Source organism: Lepus europaeus, chromosome 3, assembly GCF_033115175.1.
Source record: "Lepus europaeus isolate LE1 chromosome 3, mLepTim1.pri, whole genome shotgun sequence".
Taxonomy (NCBI): Eukaryota; Metazoa; Chordata; class Mammalia; order Lagomorpha; family Leporidae; genus Lepus; species Lepus europaeus.
In genome coordinates, this window is record NC_084829.1 from 129,321,305 (window position 1) to 129,339,678 (window position 18,374).

At 37.6% G+C, this 18,374-nt stretch overlaps 1 protein-coding gene across 1 annotated transcript in view; it reads left to right on the forward strand.

The window, feature by feature from the left end:
• Positions 1-18,374, forward strand: part of LAMA2 (laminin subunit alpha 2) — a 698,138-nt gene that overhangs the window by 616,735 nt on the left and 63,029 nt on the right. Inside the window, exons 46-49 of the mRNA XM_062187263.1 lie at positions 8,018-8,161; positions 9,522-9,655; positions 11,476-11,635; positions 15,716-15,840. Coding sequence (XP_062043247.1) covers positions 8,018-8,161; positions 9,522-9,655; positions 11,476-11,635; positions 15,716-15,840 — 563 coding nt within the window. The remainder of the gene's footprint in view (positions 1-8,017; positions 8,162-9,521; positions 9,656-11,475; positions 11,636-15,715; positions 15,841-18,374) is intronic.

Consider the following 18,374-nt stretch of genomic DNA (forward strand, 5'->3'; position numbering starts at 1 on the left):
AACAGGTATTTTTCAAGAAAGGAAATTCAAATACCCAGAGATGCTTGAAAAAATGCCCAGGATCCCTAGTCATCAGGAAAATGCAAATCAAAACAAAATGCTAGCAGGGATGTGGGGGAAAAGGTACCCTTATCGACTGCTGGTGGAAATGTAAACTGGTACAGCCACTGTGGAAGACAGTATGGAGATAACTCAAAAATCTGAATATAGACCTACCATATGATCCAGCCATCCCATACTTGGGAATTTACCTAAATGGAAAGAAATCAGCATCTGAAAGAGCTATCTGTACCCTCACATTTATTGCAGCTCAATTCATAATAGCTAGGATATGGAATCAACCCAGATGTCCATCAACTGTTGAATGAATAAAGATATTATACATACACACACACACACACACTATGGAGTACTACTCAACTGTAAAAAAAAAAAAAGTGAAATCCTATCTTTTGCAACAAGATGGATGCAACTAGAAACCATTATACTTAGTGAAATAAACCAGTCCCAAAAAGAAGATATCATATGTTTTCCTTGATCTGAGGTAACTAATAGAGTACCTAAAATGTAAAATTTAGGAGTGAAAAGACATTCTGAGAATTGAAGATTGTTTATAGCCCTTGTCTCTTGTCTCATCCGTTGAGGAACAGTGTTTTCTTCATACTATTTGATGAACTCTTCTACTTAGTATAGGTTAACTATACAATCATTAAATAAACTTAAAATATATCTTTCTAAAGATTAAGAGTGGAAATGTGAGAGGGAGAAGGAAGAAGGCTTGGAGCTTGGGTGGGAGGGAGAGGAAGGGGAGTGTCACTATGTTCCTAAATCTGTACATTTGAAATACATGAAACTTGTATAACTTAAATAAAAATTTAAAGAAATAAAAAATAAATTAATTCAGCAAAGTTGCAAACTACAAAATCAAGATGCAAACATTAGTAGTATTGTTATACAGCAATAGCAAATTATCTGAAAAAAACTAAGAAAGCAATCCCCTTTTCAATAACTACCAAAACAAAACAAAACAAAATACCTGAGAATAAATGTAATCACAAGAATGGCAGGCATTTAGCCTAAAGGTTATTACACCAGTTAAGATACCTGTGTCCTGTTTAGGAGTACCTGGGCTCAATAAACAGTTCTGTCTCCTGACTTCCTGCTAATGCAAACCCTGGGAGGCAATGGTGATGCCTCAAGTGGTTTAGTTCATGCCACCCACTTGAAAAACCCAGGTTAAGTTCCCAGATCCTAGGTTAAGTTCCTTACTTAGGCTGGAGGCTTAAGAGCCTTTGTAGGCATTTGGGGAATGAACTAATGGATAGGATTCTTCTCTCTCTCTCAATCTCAATCAATCTCTCTCTCTCTCTATATATATATATATATATAATATATAATATATATTATATATTATATATTTGTGTGTGTGTGTCTTACTTGCTCTGTCTCTTCCTCTTTGTCCCTTAAATAAATTAATAAATAACATTTTAGGAAAGGTCTCTACTATGATACACGTAAAATATCAGTGAAAGAAATGGAAAGAAATGCAAAGAAATAGAAAGACATCTTGTGTTTATGGATTGGAAGAATTAATATAGCTAAAATTACCATACTACCCAAAATGATATACTGATTCCATATGGAACTATCAAAGTTCCAATGGCATTTTTCATAAAACTAGAAAAACTACTAAAGTTTGTACAGAACCACAAAAGACCCTAAATAGCGAAAGCAATCTTGAGCAAAAAGAATAAATCAAGAGGCCCTATGCTATCTGACTTTAAAATGCCCTACAATGCTACAGTCATGAGAACATCATGGTATTAGCATAAAAACAGACACACAAACCAATGAAATCAAGTAGTAGAGAGCACAGAAGTAAATACATGCATCTATAGCTAATCACCTTTGACAAAAGTACTGAGAGCATGCATTGAAGAAAGGAAGATCTTTTCAATAAGTGGAAAATTGTAAAAATTATATATTCACATGTAGATGAATAATCTTATTCGTATCTCTCAACTTATATAAAAGTCAACTCAGAATGTTTTAAAGACTTAACTGTAAAATTAGAAAATATGAAACTTCTAGGGGCCAGCCCTGTGGTGCAGTAGGTAAATCCTCCATCTGTGGTGCCAGCATCCCATATGGACGCCGGTTCTAGTCCTGGCAGCTCCTCTTCCAATCCAGCTCTCTGCTATGGCCTGGGAAGGCAGTGGAGAATGGCCCAAATGCTTGGGCCCCTGCACCTGCATGGGAGACCTGGAAGAAGATCTTGGTTTTGGATCGGCTCAGCTCTGGCCATTGTGGTCATCTGGGGAGTGAACCAACGGAAGGAAGACCTTTCTCTTTGTCTCTCCCTCTCACTGCCTGTAACTCTACCTCTCAAATAAATAAATAAAATCTTAAAATATGAAACCTCTAGAAGAAAACAAAGGAGAAATGATTCAGGACATTAGGAGGAGCAGGGATATTTTTTTTGGACGAGGCTCTAAAAGCACAGAAACAAAAGCTGAAAAGAGACAAATGGATTTCATTTTTTAAAAGAAGCTTCTGCTTAGCAAAGGAAACAGTTCACAATGAGGAGACCATCTGCAGAATGGGAGAAAATATTCACAGGCTATATTTCTGACAGGGCTTCAAAAGCAGAATATATAAAAAATACCAACAATAGCAAAAAATAAAGATCCAATTAAAACTGGGCAACAGATTTAAACACAACTTTTCAAATGGAAACTGACAAATGTCCAACAAGTACATCAGAAAATGCCCAACGTCATCAATTATTAGGGGAAAACAAGTCAAAGTCAGAACTACAGTGAGATATCACCTCACTGCTGTTAGACTGGCTATTCTCAAAAAAAAAAAAAAAACTGCTGGCTACGATGTAGAATAAAGGGAACCCTTACACACTGTTGGTGAAAATGTAAATTAGTACAGTCATTGCGGAAAACAGTGTGGAGGCTCTTCAAAAACTAAAATTAGAACCAGCATATCATCCAGCAGTTCCACAACTGGGTATGTATCCAACAGAAATGAAATGAAATCAGTCTGCCGGAGAGACATCTGCACTCCCTTATGTATAGCCGCCCCATTCACAGTAGCCAAAGAATGGAAACAGCACTCATGTCCATCCATTTGTGAATGAATAAAGAAATGTTTCAAATACACATGATAGAGACTACTTAGCCATAGAAAAGCTGAAATCTTATTTGCAACAACATGGGTAGTACCGGAGCTCATTATGTTAAGTAAAATAAGCCAAACATAGAAAGATAAGTACCACATGATTTCACTCATATGTGGAACCTAAGATTTTGACCTCATAGATGCTGAGAGTAGAATACTGGTTACCACAGGTGGGAAGAGGAGGGAGGAGGGAGGTAGAAAAGAGAAGGGCTAGTGTTCTGTTGCCCAATGCAGTGGCTATGGATAATGATAATATACTGTCTGTATACTAGAAAACAATTAGATGAAAAGAATTTGAATGTTTTAACCATAAAGAAATGATAAATATTTGAAGACATAAACATGCTTACCCTCAGTTGATCATTACACAGGATATAAATGTATTGATACACTACATGGGTAGTACCCCATAAATATGTATAATTTTGTATATTGATTAAAATTAAACTTAAAAAATTCTATTTGGGATAAACCTCATTGGTGAGGATAAGTTGAAGGGTTTTGAACATGAAACAGGTTAATCTGAGCTATGCTTATTGAATATGGATCCAGAAGCAGTTCACGAGATAGGTGAGAAAAACTAGAAAAAAGGGTCCAACCATAGCAGTGGTAGTAGGAAGAGAGAGATGATTTTACCATTACTACATGTATTTCACAGTGTTAAGTTTGTAGAAGGAATGGTAAATATTATTTTGTGAATCACACATTTAGCAAGTTTCTGATTTAGTCATCAAATGGGAAATTTGGACATTTTTATTATATTTTTCATCATATGAAATCTAAAACCATGCCCAGATATTCATCAGTTGTTGGAGTACTTTCCCTCTGTCTCACAAAAAGATGAAATTCTGGTATGTAAGTACATAAACCTGTCTCAAAATGCCAAGTGGAAGTATAGAATAGTGCTCAAAAATGTAAACATTGCCCATGCCTTTTCAGGAAATTTTCAATCACTTTTGGAAATGGAAATTTCAATACGATTCCCTACTTTTTATAAAATATTAGAAATATGCAGGCAGCTAAATTTTTAAGTGATTAGTTTTGCATTAAATGATAATTAACCCTTCTAATTTGTAAATTCCTTTGCAACCTGGCATGAGTATCTGGATATGATCCTAACATATATTTGATTTAAAATAAGATATCTTATAGTTAAAAATTAAAGACATTTATCTTAAAGTACGCTTCTGTTGGGTTGTTGATTCTGAAATCAAGTGACTGGAAATCTTTTAAAATGCTAGCTATTGGATGAAAACTGCACTGAAAATCCAATAGTTATAATGGGCTTCTCAATGTTTAATTGAGTTCATGACTGCTGTATCAGAAGTGTCCTAGTAATATCCAATACTTAATGAATTTTGATTAGAATTTGCACTATAGGATTCACATTAGAAATAACAGCAACTGATAAAGGAGCAGATTGGCCTAATGGTTAAAATACCGCAACTCATATTGGAGTACCTGGGTTCCATATGTGGCTCTGACTCTTGACTCCAGCTTCTTACTAATACAGATCCTGAGAGTAGTTGTGATAGCCCAAGTAATTAGTCTCCTGAAACCCATGTGAGAGGCCTGGATAGCATTCCCAGCTCCCTGCTCCGGCCCCAGACCAGCCCCAGCTGTTGGAGGCATTTAGGGAATGATCCAGCCAGATGAGATATCTGTCTCCCTTCTTCCCTCTCTCTCTCTCATTTTTCTCTCTCTCTCCCTGACTCTCAAATAAATAAAAATTCAAAAGTTAGACAAATAAACAGAGCCAAACATCCTACTCCTAAAATAGTTTGTGTCTCAGAAATTTTTCCCCTCTTGCAAGAGGGAATATTCCAGAGATTTCTACTAGAGAAATTTGTAGGCATTAAATTCTGATTTACATGTGTTGAGTAAAAGTAATACCTATAAATAGAAATCAAAACACAAAGTATTTAAAAGGAAAGAATTAATAGTAACGGACTGGCTGCCAGCAGTTTCAGCTGCCAGAATTCTTTGGGTAGTGAGATTATATTTAAAATCCTTGTCCAGAAAACAGGAAAATCCAGATGGTTTTCTATATAAATACAGAGAGTTGAACAGTAGGTTATTTTATAAGATTAATTGCTTGCATATCAGGTATAAGATGCCATCTTGCTCATGGAACCATATTTTTTAATACATGTTAAGTATACTATAAAGTGGATTAACTATAACTCCTGGTGACATTACATGCCATTAATTTTCAAATGCCTCCTCTCTTGTGCATTGAGTTTTCAGATGAATTTCCATTCACTTGGTGATTTTTCTGTATCGGGGCTCCGTCTTCTACACTCAATGTGACCCCCTTTTCAACACAGCCATCATGTAATCACCTATTTTTTCTTCCAGGTATTAGTAAAGTCTGAAACACACCCCTTGCCCAGTCACACATTCCACACATATTTAGTGGCTTCTTTAAGCAATTACTGAGTATCATTTAATTATGTTATTTAAATAAAATAACTTCTTTGTGATTCAACTAGCCCTAATATGGCCCTGTGGCCAAGCCCGAAAGCACTTGTGAAGCAAAGACAAAACAACTTACACATGGTTACTTTTGAATTCTAATACAGCCCCACCGTGAATTCAGGTAAGAGTTCCTGCCAGGGAGAACTCGGTCTGTTATTCAGTGCTACTCATCAATTCCAGTCAGATCTTGATTTCCTCTTCTCTTTGATCCTCTTATGACATCAGTGTCCCTTATAGCCTTCCTCAGATATGAAATTTGCTCAAAACAAGGTTTTCTCTGATGACAGTTTTGGCTCACTTGCAACAATATTTTTTTTATTCACTCTAAATTGTACCCTTTCCTGAACATTAAAAATATCTGAAGACTACATTTTCCCTATGTATCCTCTACTATTTTATCTTTTTCTTTACCTTTTTTTTTTTTATCTCTAAGTCTTTGGATCACCCTTTGTGTAGCTGCTATTTTGTCACTTAACATCCTTCACCAACCCCCTCTGCACTTACGCTTTATAGTATCAACACCAGAGTAAAAAACTACACATATCCTGTTTCCATTTTTCATAATTCATTTTGATCCCCCTACTCTTGGCACTGCATGTAACAGGGAAATTCCATCATATGTGGAGCAGAGAGCTGACTTCCTGACTGAAAATTATGTTACCAGAAACTCTCCCCAGACACAGAGCAAGCACTCTGGGCACCAGAGTTGACTTCTAGTCCAATACCACTCAGTTGGAATCCTGGGCTTCACCCTTAAAGAGACTGCAAGAAATTAGTCTGAGGAGGCCTCCTACATGCTTCTGTCCCAAGGCTACCACACATGGGGCTCCCGGAGTCACCTTCCTCTAGAAGATGGGGGAAATAGCCCTTATTTCTATGCAGAACAGTTTCCTCTGTGTGGAGATGAAATCACGTGAAACAGCAATAAAAAACAAATACTTGACTTCTGCTGGGTCAGCAGGAGGAATAATATGCTTGGTGAATGCCCAGAAATTCCCAAATAGATTTGAATTTATCTCTCTCCTGAGTTTTCTCTTTTGGATAGAGCCAATTTTGCATCTGACACCTTGGTGGAGCCCTACTATCCTTGCAGAAAGACCACAGATCTGCCTATACCCACACTCAAATGAGAGTCTTAGAGACAGCTCCTTGTGTCACCAGGATATGGTGACTAGTTTGGTGGCCTACACTCTCTGGAGCCTGCACAGCTCTTCCATGGGAATAACAACAATGCTAGTTGGTTTTCTTCCAAGCATCCAAACTATATGAATAGCACAGAGTACTAGAAGAAATGAGGACATGGATGATCACTGCCAGTGATGGCCAAAAGACTTCCTGAAGCCAAGAATTTGAACCATGATGAAGAGGGGTGTACACCTTCCCATATCTATGCCTCCTGCTTTGAGTGTTATCAATAAGCAAAGCCTTTGCTTATTTCTGAGTCCATGCAACTAATTGCTGTCTTAAGAGTACCCCTTTGGTGGTAATTTTGCATCTAACCCAAAGGAAATTAAATAATTATTTTTAATTTAATTATAATTATATAATTTTATATTTAATTTAATTATAATTAAATAATTATTAAATATTTGTGATTGAAGGAAGACTTCACAAATGCAAGTAAAAATTGGTATGAACAGTGTCACTCTATTCACATAGGAATTCCTTCTTAAGTAATTTGTAGCAATTTTTATAAAGTACTATTCAGAAGAAAAGAGCTGTTAAATAGATTAGTAGTGATAGCCATTAGAAATCATTTCCATTTCATTTCCTGGCAACTTAATAAAAAGGTATAATTTATTCTGAAATGTATGTTCTGAGTAGGATGATTAATATCCTTATTGTTAGAACATCTAGAACAAAATCTATTTGGTCTCTTTCAACTTTTAAGAACATAGCAGGCTAAGTAATTTCCTCTTTAAAACTACAGAAAAGTGCCTTCCTACTTTAAGTGATACCAGAATCACAGATTTGAGTTATAAAATTTAATTAAGCTATGTTAATGAAGATCATTCACGTAGCTTCATGTAAAATCGCCTTTTAAAATGTTGCCACATTCATAAAAAAGAAAGGTATGAAGGTAAAAGTTTGTTAATTGAATGCTTTAAAGAAAAGTAGCATGCTAACAAGACATGGAACTGTGGTGAGCTCACTGTCAAGATGCTAGTGGGAAGCAGCTCTTCTTTGCCCTCATTAATGAGTGTAATGTGTCTACATATCATTTAATGGTACTGTTTGATGATAGAAAAATAACTTCAAAGAAGGAATGATGATGTCTTTGTATTTGGGAGCTACTTCAAACTTTCTGAGAGATTTAGTTTCAGTTCTTTGTACCTTGTTTTTCTTGAAGATCAAAGTATCCGTGTCCTCGGGAGGTGACTGCATTCGAACATACAAGCCGGAAATCAAGAAAGGAAGCTACAATAATATTATTATCAATGTCAAGACACCTGTTGCTGACAACCTCCTGTTTTATCTGGGAAGTGCCAAATTCGTAAGTCTAATGTTCAGCTTTCCTTTTTTTTTTTTTTTTTTTTTTTTTTTTTTTTTTTTTTGACAGGCAGAGTGGACAGTGAGAGAGAGAGAGAGAGATAGAAAGGTCTTCCTTTTGCTGTTGATTCACCCTCCAATGGCCGCTGAGGCCGGCGCAACACGCTGATCCAAAGCAAGGAGCCAGGTGCTTCTCTTGGTCTCCCATGCGGGTGCAGGACCCAAGGACTTGGGCCATCCTCCACTGCACTCCCGGGCCATAGCAGAGAGCTGGCCTGGAAGAGGGGCAACCAGGACAGAACTGGTGCCCCGACGAGGACTAGAACCCGGTGTGCTGGCACCGCAGATGGAGGATTAGCCTATTGACCCACGGCGCCAGCCTCAGCTTTCCTTTAAGCTGCTGTTAATGTGTTTGTCCGAGATTAATCTTGGTGATGGGAAAAATGTATGGAATCTAGGAATATGACCTCAAACTTGTCTAACATTGCCTCTTAGACTTTGAAACCTTAGAATCTTATGTCACAAAGTTTTGAGGCATCAGATTAAATTAGAAGGCAAACAAAAAGAAGAAAGCTCTTGACAGTGTTTAGGCACATTTCCTTTCCTTTGTCAGCAAATCAGCATTTAATTTGAACTATATTTTCAGATCTAGCAATTTAAGGAGAATGACAAATAAGAATTAAGCTTGTTTTAACTCTTCTCAGACTAAGAAACTACATTGAACTTTCATGTTAATGAAATGAAAATGAACAGAGCAAATTGTATGCTGATTGATGACCAGAGAAAACTCTACTTTTTCATGTTGAATTTATGACTCAAACTGAAGTGATGTGAGTTGTATCTATAAAAGCTTACCTATAAGGTTCTAATTCCTTCCATCTCAACCATTTGGCTTTGTAGGAATAAGGATCTTTCAAAATAAGTAGGGCTCATTTTTAACACACCAGACATGGCAGAAGTCTATATTTGCAATGCAGCTGAGGAAGTCTGGGTCACTTTGAATAACTTAAAAAAAATCATAGGTGCCCTCTTCAAAAACGCTAGTGCCCTTTATGAAAAAACAATAATGAATCAATCATTTGCCTTCATCTCTTCCATAACAGAATGACAAAAGACTTTTATCTCCCAAGTGTAATTAGAATGGATGAAATAATACCAGTGCCTCAGCAGTGTGGACAATCTTTTACCTTAAAGATGTAATAATAACATTTTAATCAAATATAATAATCATATCACTTGAAGCTTTGTCGTGAGACTTTAATTATTTTACAAGTAAGTGGAACCTATTGAAAAGGACTCCACTGGCCTGATCTTTCAGGGTGCTTGCTATCTGATATCTATCACTTTTGTGTTTCCTGAACTAGATTGACTTTCTGGCTATAGAAATGCGCAAAGGCAAAGTGAGCTTCCTTTGGGATGTTGGATCTGGAGTTGGGCGTGTGGAGTATCCAGATTTGACTATTGATGACTCATATTGGTACCGTATTGAAGCATCAAGGTAACTAACTCAACAGAGGTTAAGATCATGAAATTATACAATTTGGTAGTAGTTTTTAAGGAAACTAGTGGCATTTCAATAAGGTAGCTGTATATATATGTAGACACCAATGTATGAATTTTGTATTTTCCATATGTATGTGTGCAAGTATGTGAGAATGGGTCATACCTGTTAGGAAATGACAGGCCTTCAATGTATTGACCAGAGTGAACAGTCCATTTCTGTTTTTCATCAGGTATCTGATAGGAATTGGGAGATTAAGCTGTTTTTTAGTCATCCTATCTCTCCTGGGTAAAAAAAAAAAAAAAAAAAAAAAAAAAGTACTAACTCATTTAAATAGAAGCCTGTGCACAAGAGCTGACACTGTTGCCTATCTTTGGTGTATGTAGTCCCGCTTCTTTATACATGGCACCCATGACCACAAATACAAGGAGTACCAAAATGCCAGCATCAGTAAGTACTGTGTTAGGTCCACACTACTTGAATTGGGAAGTAATAGAGTGTTGATCCAAAATTCTGCCTTTTAAGCTTTAATTCAGTTACCAACTTCTAGCAGCATTTAAAGAACCCATTTCTGTCTTCTGTACTGTCCTCTCATTTTCTCTTCTTTGTCTAATCCTCAACCTCCTGTTAAACACAAAGCGCCTAACAGTTGAGAAGTGTGGTTGGGGACCTAAGGCTAGAAATGAGACTGACAGAGATGAAGAGAACTTGAAGGACTGGTAATTATTGAATGTAGGTGCAGGATACACAGAGTTTCTCTCTGTTTGCATGTGTCTAAATATTTCTGTAACAACACAGTTAAAGTAAAACTCAATGGGAAGCACTATTTTCACTTTTTTAACATATTTAGTAAAAGTGAGTGTGTGTGTGTGTGTGTGTGAGAGAGAGAGAGAAACTAAATCAATTTGTGTGTGTAGTGATGTAGGGGGGTAAATAATTTGTATGGTTTAAGGTCATTTACACTTAAAGTATAGTCTTCTATCAGAACGGATATAACTTCATTTGACAAATTCATTCTTTTGTTACCATATAGTTAACTTAATATTTTCCCATCAAAGATAAAAAGATTACTGAAATAAAACAGTAGGAGACAAATTTAACGGAGAAGTTTTATTATGACTGCTTGTCTCAGAAGAAAGACTAGATTTTTAAATTTAACAACTCATGGAAATCAATCACTTAGAAGAAAAAAGAAATAAAATGATAACTTTCTAAACTCTGTTAATTGAATTTAAATTCTATACAATTTGTATACACAATTCTGAAGACTGTAAACATTAAGATGACATGCCAAAAAATAGAAGATATGCAATTCCAGGAACACTACTTCAGCAATTTGGATCCAAAACACTGTACAGAATTTTAGAAGAAATTATGCAGCTTATGATACAGAAGGATGGCTCATATGGGGCTTGCTTGCTGAATTAAATGAGACAAAATGCTAAATGAAATAATACAAATGTTTAAACTGCCTGTGTTGGTAAATACTAAATAATTACATAAAGCAGAAAGAAAAAGGCTTTCCACTAAAGCAATAGCAATTCCATCAGCTAATTACTGTAGTGTCATTTCAAATCAGTGGACACACACAGAATCAGACTTGTTGGTCTTGGTTGAATCTGATGGTAAATAACTAGTGAAGATCAGACTCTGAATACTGTAATAAGATTTAAGAAATCTAGGATGTTTTTCTGTCGTACAATTTCAAAAACATATCTGTACATTTTATATCTTTTAAATTTGAAGTTCTCACAAATATGGTACGCATGTCATTTTCTGTATTTTCTTCCCCTTCGTTTCAACACACATGCTTGAAGGACGGGGAGAAACGGATCTATTTCTGTAAGAGCCCTGGATGGACCCAAAGCCAGCATTATGCCCCGAACCTACCATTCAGTGTCTCCTCCAGGGTACACTATTCTAGATGTGGATGCAAATGCAATGCTGTTTGTTGGTGGCTTAACTGGAAAATTAAAGGTAAGGTAGTCTCAATCCTGTTTATTTCACTTTTTTATACAACTCTTGACATTAGTTTGGCAGAAGCCGTGTTGAAGCTTTATAAAAATGGGACTAACTTTTTACTTATCTTGTGTGTAGGAAAACATGGATTTATTTAAAGTGAGAATTTTCTTTGAATTGTGAAAATTCAATCTGTAAACATAGTACTTGTTAGCCTATGTGAATTGACTTGTCAATTATCTATGGTATTAATTTTTGATATTCTTTTAGTTGATTCAAGAGCAAAGTGTTTTTTAAGTAGACCTCATTTTCTGAATCAGTTTATCATTAATAGGCATGAAGTGCTATAAAGTTCATACTCACATCTAATTAAAAGATTTATGAATACCTTGGGAAATATCATAAGAGACACATGCTTTCAAATCATGATCTGAATTTACAAGTTTTCAAGTTGCTCTTCTCCTCATTCTTAAAGAGTAATGCACTTAATATTCATAATTGCTTCATGACAGATCCTTGTGCATTTCAAAATGCAAACTTCTTGCATTTTAAAGAAGCTTATGTTGATTATATGGAATTAGGTGTTGAAAAACGACCTATGAGTGAGAGGCAAGAGGGCAACCAAATGTAACAGATAATCCTGGAGTTGTTAGAATCACCGTGGGATGAGATTAGTCAGAAAATGCAAAAAGCCAGGAAGACCCCAAATTTATGAGAACTCAACCTTTAAATAGTGAGATTGTTTACTTACTTTGTATATGTGAGGTGATTCTAAACTATGGGAACTTATCCCACAACTGTACACTAAAATCATCCTCATTTCATAGAGCTACATATAAATATATATGGTACATAATAACATAGTCGTGTTGCCAACTTTCTGTCTCCTTCACAGATGGGTAAATAGAGGGGTAGGACATACTAGTACAAAAGCCATAAATATTGAAATCAAATCCAGATTGGATTCCCTCTTCTACCACTTTACTAAAACTTGATCAATCGTAAGCAAGTCATTTAACCTCTTGGGCTTCAGTTTTCTAGAAACTGGGTGATAAGACTGTTTACCTTGATGAGCAGGCTTTGTGGCTCAGTGGGTTAAGCTGCCTCGTGGGATGTTTGCATCTCGGATCAAAGTGCCAGTTAGAGTTCCCACTACTCCACTTCTGATGCAGCTTCCTCTTAACACACACATCCTGGCGGCAGCAAATGATAGCTCAAGTACCTGGATTCCTGCACATCAGAGACTCAGATGGAGTTCCTGACTCCTGGCTTTGGCCTGGCCCAGCTTTGGCTCTTACAGCCATTAGGGGAGTGAAACAGGTGATGGAAGATATCTCTTTGTCTGACTGTTTCTCCCCAACACTGTATCTTTAAAATTTAACTACAAAAAAAGTTTACCTTTGGGATGGGTGTTTAGTGCAGTCAGAGTACCTATTCCTACTCTGCTTCCAATTCTAGTTTCCTGCTACTTAGCACCCTTTGAGGAAGCAGGTGTCAGATCAAGTGTTTCGTGCCTGTCACCCACATAGCAAACCTGGATGGAGTTCTAGGCTCCTGGCTTTAGCCTGATAGAGCCCTAACTGATGCAGGCATTTGGGGAGTGAACCTGCAGATAGAACATCTATATTCTCTCTCTCTCTCTCTCTCTTTCTGTTTCAAATAAAATTAATAAAACTTTTTAAATGCTTGAATATTATATGATAAATTTCTAGAACATGTGGATAACCTGTACTATGTATTAAGTCATGTCTAAATTTGCATGAATCAACTCATTTAATTTATACAACAATCCCAAAAGATACATCTTAACATCTTTGGGTTTCTCTAACAAAAACACCATAAAAATGTGTAGTTGATAAGTAACAAGCATTTCTCAGAGTTCTAAAGGTTGATAAGTCTAAAACCAAAAGGTACCAGCAGAAATGGTTTCTGGGGAGGGCCCTTTCACTCACTGGAAGGATATTCTCACTGTGTCCCTATGCATAGATAGGATAGACAAGTTCACTTGGGCCTGCTTGTTAAGGGCACTAATGCCATCACAGAGGCTCCACCCTCAGCTTCCCAAACTCTGCTACCTAATACCATAACTTTGGAGGTTAGGATCTCAAAACATGACTTAGGAGGGATCATATGCATTTTGATCATAGTAAGGTAGAAATTAGCATCCTCCTTTTATAGCTAAGGAGTCTGAGGAAGAGAGAAGTTAAATGCCTTGGCCAAGATCACAGAGTCATTAATGGCTGAGCCTGGATTTGAACACAAGTTAACAGACCCAGGTATCTCTGCTCTCAGTTATCATGCCCACTGCCACTGTGAATGGTGAGAGTACATATGACAAATACTGAGACATGGTGAGGACACCTTTTATGGCACCTTGAATAACCCTTATTTTTATAAAAATGTCCCTGGCACAAAAATCTACTTTGTTTTAATCTCAGGAGACAAGAAATCTGTGGGAATCTTGAGAAATTATTTCAGGCAAGTGTTTCCAGGTTCAAGGATTTCTTGCCACAATATGAATCAAAACTGAAAACAAATGAATGAACCTGCTGATGAAAATTTAAATGAGCAGGAAAGTATCTCAATAAAGCTTTTCAGGATGTGAGGAGAAGTGAAAAGCAAGTAGAATCCACAAGCAGGATAAGCAACCTCTGGAAAATTAAGAGGCTTCCACTGAAGCCACAGCACTCCAAGGACCACTCTGATTTGTAAATGTCATTGGCTCTGATCAGCATTCTTCCTACGTGGCTGTGCACCATTTGGTCTCGGTCATAGAGAGATGGGGATAGGTTTGACCTGAAATTACAACTATCAAATCTTAACCATTCAGTGACATCTTCTGGGTTCTAAAACTGAAGCATGACACTGTGCTGCTTTTTCCAGGTAAATCAAGAAGTGTGCATTCACTTTGGCACAAAATTTCTAAAGTTATGGGTACCAGAATATAATTATTTGTAATCCGTCAATGCCAAGTAAGAAAAGTTGTTTAAGTTGCCACAGAGTTCCCTTGAATGGTCTAGTCCTTTTCCTCCTTCAAGCTTGTAGTATACATCAAGCTTTGACCTTTCCCAGTGCCAATGACACCAGGATGGGCATTTGACAGACACGTGTTGACACTCTATTAAGATGCCCAGCCCTGTGCAGTGTATGCTAGCAAACAATACTGACATGATCCCTTCTCTTTTATTTTTTTTGCCAGGCAGAGTTAGTGAGAGAGAGAGAGAGAGAGTTATAGACAGTGAGAGACAGAGAGAAAGGTCTTCCTTCTGTTGGTTTACTCCCCTAATAGCCACTACAGCCAGCGCTGCGCTGATCTGAAGCCAGGAGCCAGGTACTTCCTCCCAGGCTCCCATGCAGGTGCAGGGACCCAAGCACTTGGGCCATCCTCCTCTGCCCTCCAGGGCCACAGCAGAGAAGAGGAGCAACTGAGACTAGAACCCGGGGTGCCAGCGCCACAGGCGGAGGATTAGCCAAGTGAGCCACAGCGCCAGCCCGTGATCCCTTCTCTTAACCAAATTCCCTCCTTTTTTTTCATTCTCTTGATCTGGGAACTTGCTTGTGCATAGAAATGAAAAGTTAGACCAGGAGGATCTCAGAGTAATTTATATGCATACCTTTTTCTCTTTCCAATATGTACCCATTCTCATGAATATCTGCATATATAGCCCTGACTACCCCAAAAATGAAGTAGGAGCATTAATGTTTACTGAGCAGATTTTCACTGCCAGGCATTGAGCTGGGTACAATAAATAGGTTATTTAGTTTATTTTCCTCAATAATCCTTTGTTACAGAAAAAAAATAGAATTTCAGAGAAGGTCAACAGGTCATATAAGTTCAGAGATAGGAAGTGTTGATTTACTAATGGTGATAAACTGGCATATCAAAAATAACTAGGATCCATTAATGAAATAGTTGAGCTTTTGCCCTTTTGTTGAGAATATAATATGATTAAAAGATGAATATGTGAAAACCAAGAATATAAGAGAAAATGGTTAACAACTACTTCAGTTGCAAATACATGCTGGAATAACTCACAGATACTCCAAGATTATTTGCAAAATTCTTGTTTTTAACAAATACAATATTTCTCTCTGCAGAAGGCTGACGCTGTGCGCGTGATTACATTCACTGGCTGCATGGGAGAAACTTACTTTGACAGCAAACCTATAGGGTTGTGGAATTTCCGAGAAATAGAAGGTGACTGCAAAGGATGCACTGTCAGGTTAGTTGAAATGAGAACTCTGCCAAGGTCTATCCTATGCATCACAAAGGCTGTAATGTTATTGTGCAATATTCTATTACATGGATGATGTGGAGCAGGTTTGAAATGATTATTCTTGGAGGTGGATTTACCACGAAGCCAGTGAAATGTCTAGTCCCTTCCCCCATTGGTGCAGGCATTTTCAAGGCTCTGGGAAGTGCTACAGCAGTGCTTTTGCATGGTCTTGTGTTTTTATAAAATTTGCAAAGGTCAGATATTTTAACCACAATCAGTTAAGACTACTATCTCTTCCTACTCTATCCTCTCTTGTGTTCAGGGCTTTTTGTGTGTCTCTGAGTGTCTTGTAGTCATAATTTTTCTTTCTTAAAAAGAATTTGCCTCCAAATTGATTATGCTTCAGGGCTAACTAAGCCTGTATTTATACCACTTATCTTTGTAGCAAAATGTAGTACCTCATCCCAGGTTTCATCTCATATATATAGGGCTTTTAACATTTACACACAGAGTCCTCCATGTGCTTCAAGTACAATGAGACTTGAAGATTCTGCAGAGAGGGAGAACATGGAGCCCAGATAATTCAGGAGTAAGGGCCTTTTATGCATAACTATAAAATAAACATTAGAATGACTAGGAATTTGAAATATTTATAAGCATCCAAAGCATAAATGGAGAATAAATACTTCTATTGAATAGAAGGTATAAATTATAGCTAGAAAGTTGAGAATCTGCAACATAAAACTTGAGGGTCTGCTAATCAACTAAATCTAAAGGAATCTTTATTTTATAGCTTTCACTTACTATAATTAAGTACTAGAAGTTTATTATGACTTGCACAATAACTTAAATATGCTAAGGAGTTTGTATTTTTTTTATTCCCAACATAAAGGACACATGTACATGGACTGGACCCAAATCTTCCATTACTGTAGCAGAGTGTACTTCACATTTCCTTCTTGACAGGTCTAGAATTTCATGGGCAAAAGGAGCCACAAAGTATTACCTCTCCAAAAGTTTTATCTTCTGACTCTATTTCATTTTGACATCATGGCCTTGTCAAATGGCATTGAGAATAGTTTGAAAGCCTGATCCATTACAATTTAAGATGGTTTTGTCAATAATTTTTTAATAAAATCTAATATGAAAGGTTTTCTGTAAAATTCTTTGGCTACAACAAAGACATGAAGACTATATTAATGGTCTGCTACTCTCGAATAAATACCAATTTTCCCTAAACATTTCTTGGTACATTTTTGTTGTTGTTGGACAGGCAGAGTGGATAGTGAGAGACAGAGAGAAAGGTCTTCCTTTTTGCCATTGGTTCACCCTCCAATGGCCGCTGCGGCCGGTGCATCGTGCTGATCCAAAGCCAGGAGCCAGGTGCTTCTCCTGGTCTCCCATGTGAGTGCAGGACCCAAGGACTTGGGCCATCCTCCACTGCCTTCCCGGGCCATAGCAGAGAGCTGGCCTGGAAGAGGGGCAACCGGGAGAGAATCTGGTGCCCCAACCGGGACTAGAACCCGGTGTGCAGGCTCCACAAGGCGGAGGATTAGCCTGTTAAGCCATGGCGCCGGCCTCTCGGTACATTTCTAATTAGTATTTTCAGAAGCTTGCTATAAGCAAAACATATAAAGCATTTGAATATCCACTAAGCACTGCATGTGGTATATAACTGTAACTTCACTAATTATCAATCCTGCAAAGGTCTTACTCTATGAACATATAAAGTATTCTGCTAATGGAATAATTATAATAGTCTTCCTATATGTTCATAGTGTGTTTTGTAGATTACAGAGATTCACACAACTTCCTGATAATGAGATGAATACAGTCCAGTCCCAACCATGAGTAAACTTATTGCCAGGAAGACAGGAAAAGACAATACTAAAATAGTCAAAAAGCAAAAGATGGCCGGCGCTGCAGCTCACTAGGCTAATCCTCCGCCTTGCAGCGCCGGCACCCCGGGTTCTAGTCCCGGTTGGGGCACCGATCCTATCCCGGTTGCCCCTCTTCCAGGCCAGCTCTCTGCTGTGGCCAGGGAGTGCAGTGGAGGATGGCCCAAGTCCTTGGACCCTGCACCCCATGGGAGATCAGGAGAAGCACCTGGCTCCTGCCATCGGATCAGCGCGGTGCGCCGGCCGCAGCGCACCTACCACGGCGGCCATTGGAGGGTGAACCAATGGCAAAAGGAAGACCTTTCTCTCTGAATCCCTCTACTGTCCACTCTGCCTATCAAAAATTTAAAAAAATAATAAAAATTTTTTAAAAAAGCAAAAGATAACAAGAATTCTTTTCAAAAAGGTACACTGAGTGTACTCTAATTCTTCATATCTGGTTAAGATCATCAAGATCTAGTTTATGGAGGGGGTGGAATTTGCAGTGGGCCAGTATCCTGTATATGGAGCTGGCTTGCAGGTGGAAAGCAGAAAGCATTCTAATCCCAGAGACCAGAGAGCACAAAAGGTATGAGATCTGTATTCAGAAAAGCATTTATTGTGAATTTACTCACATAGATAGGAAAATCATGTGGGTAGATT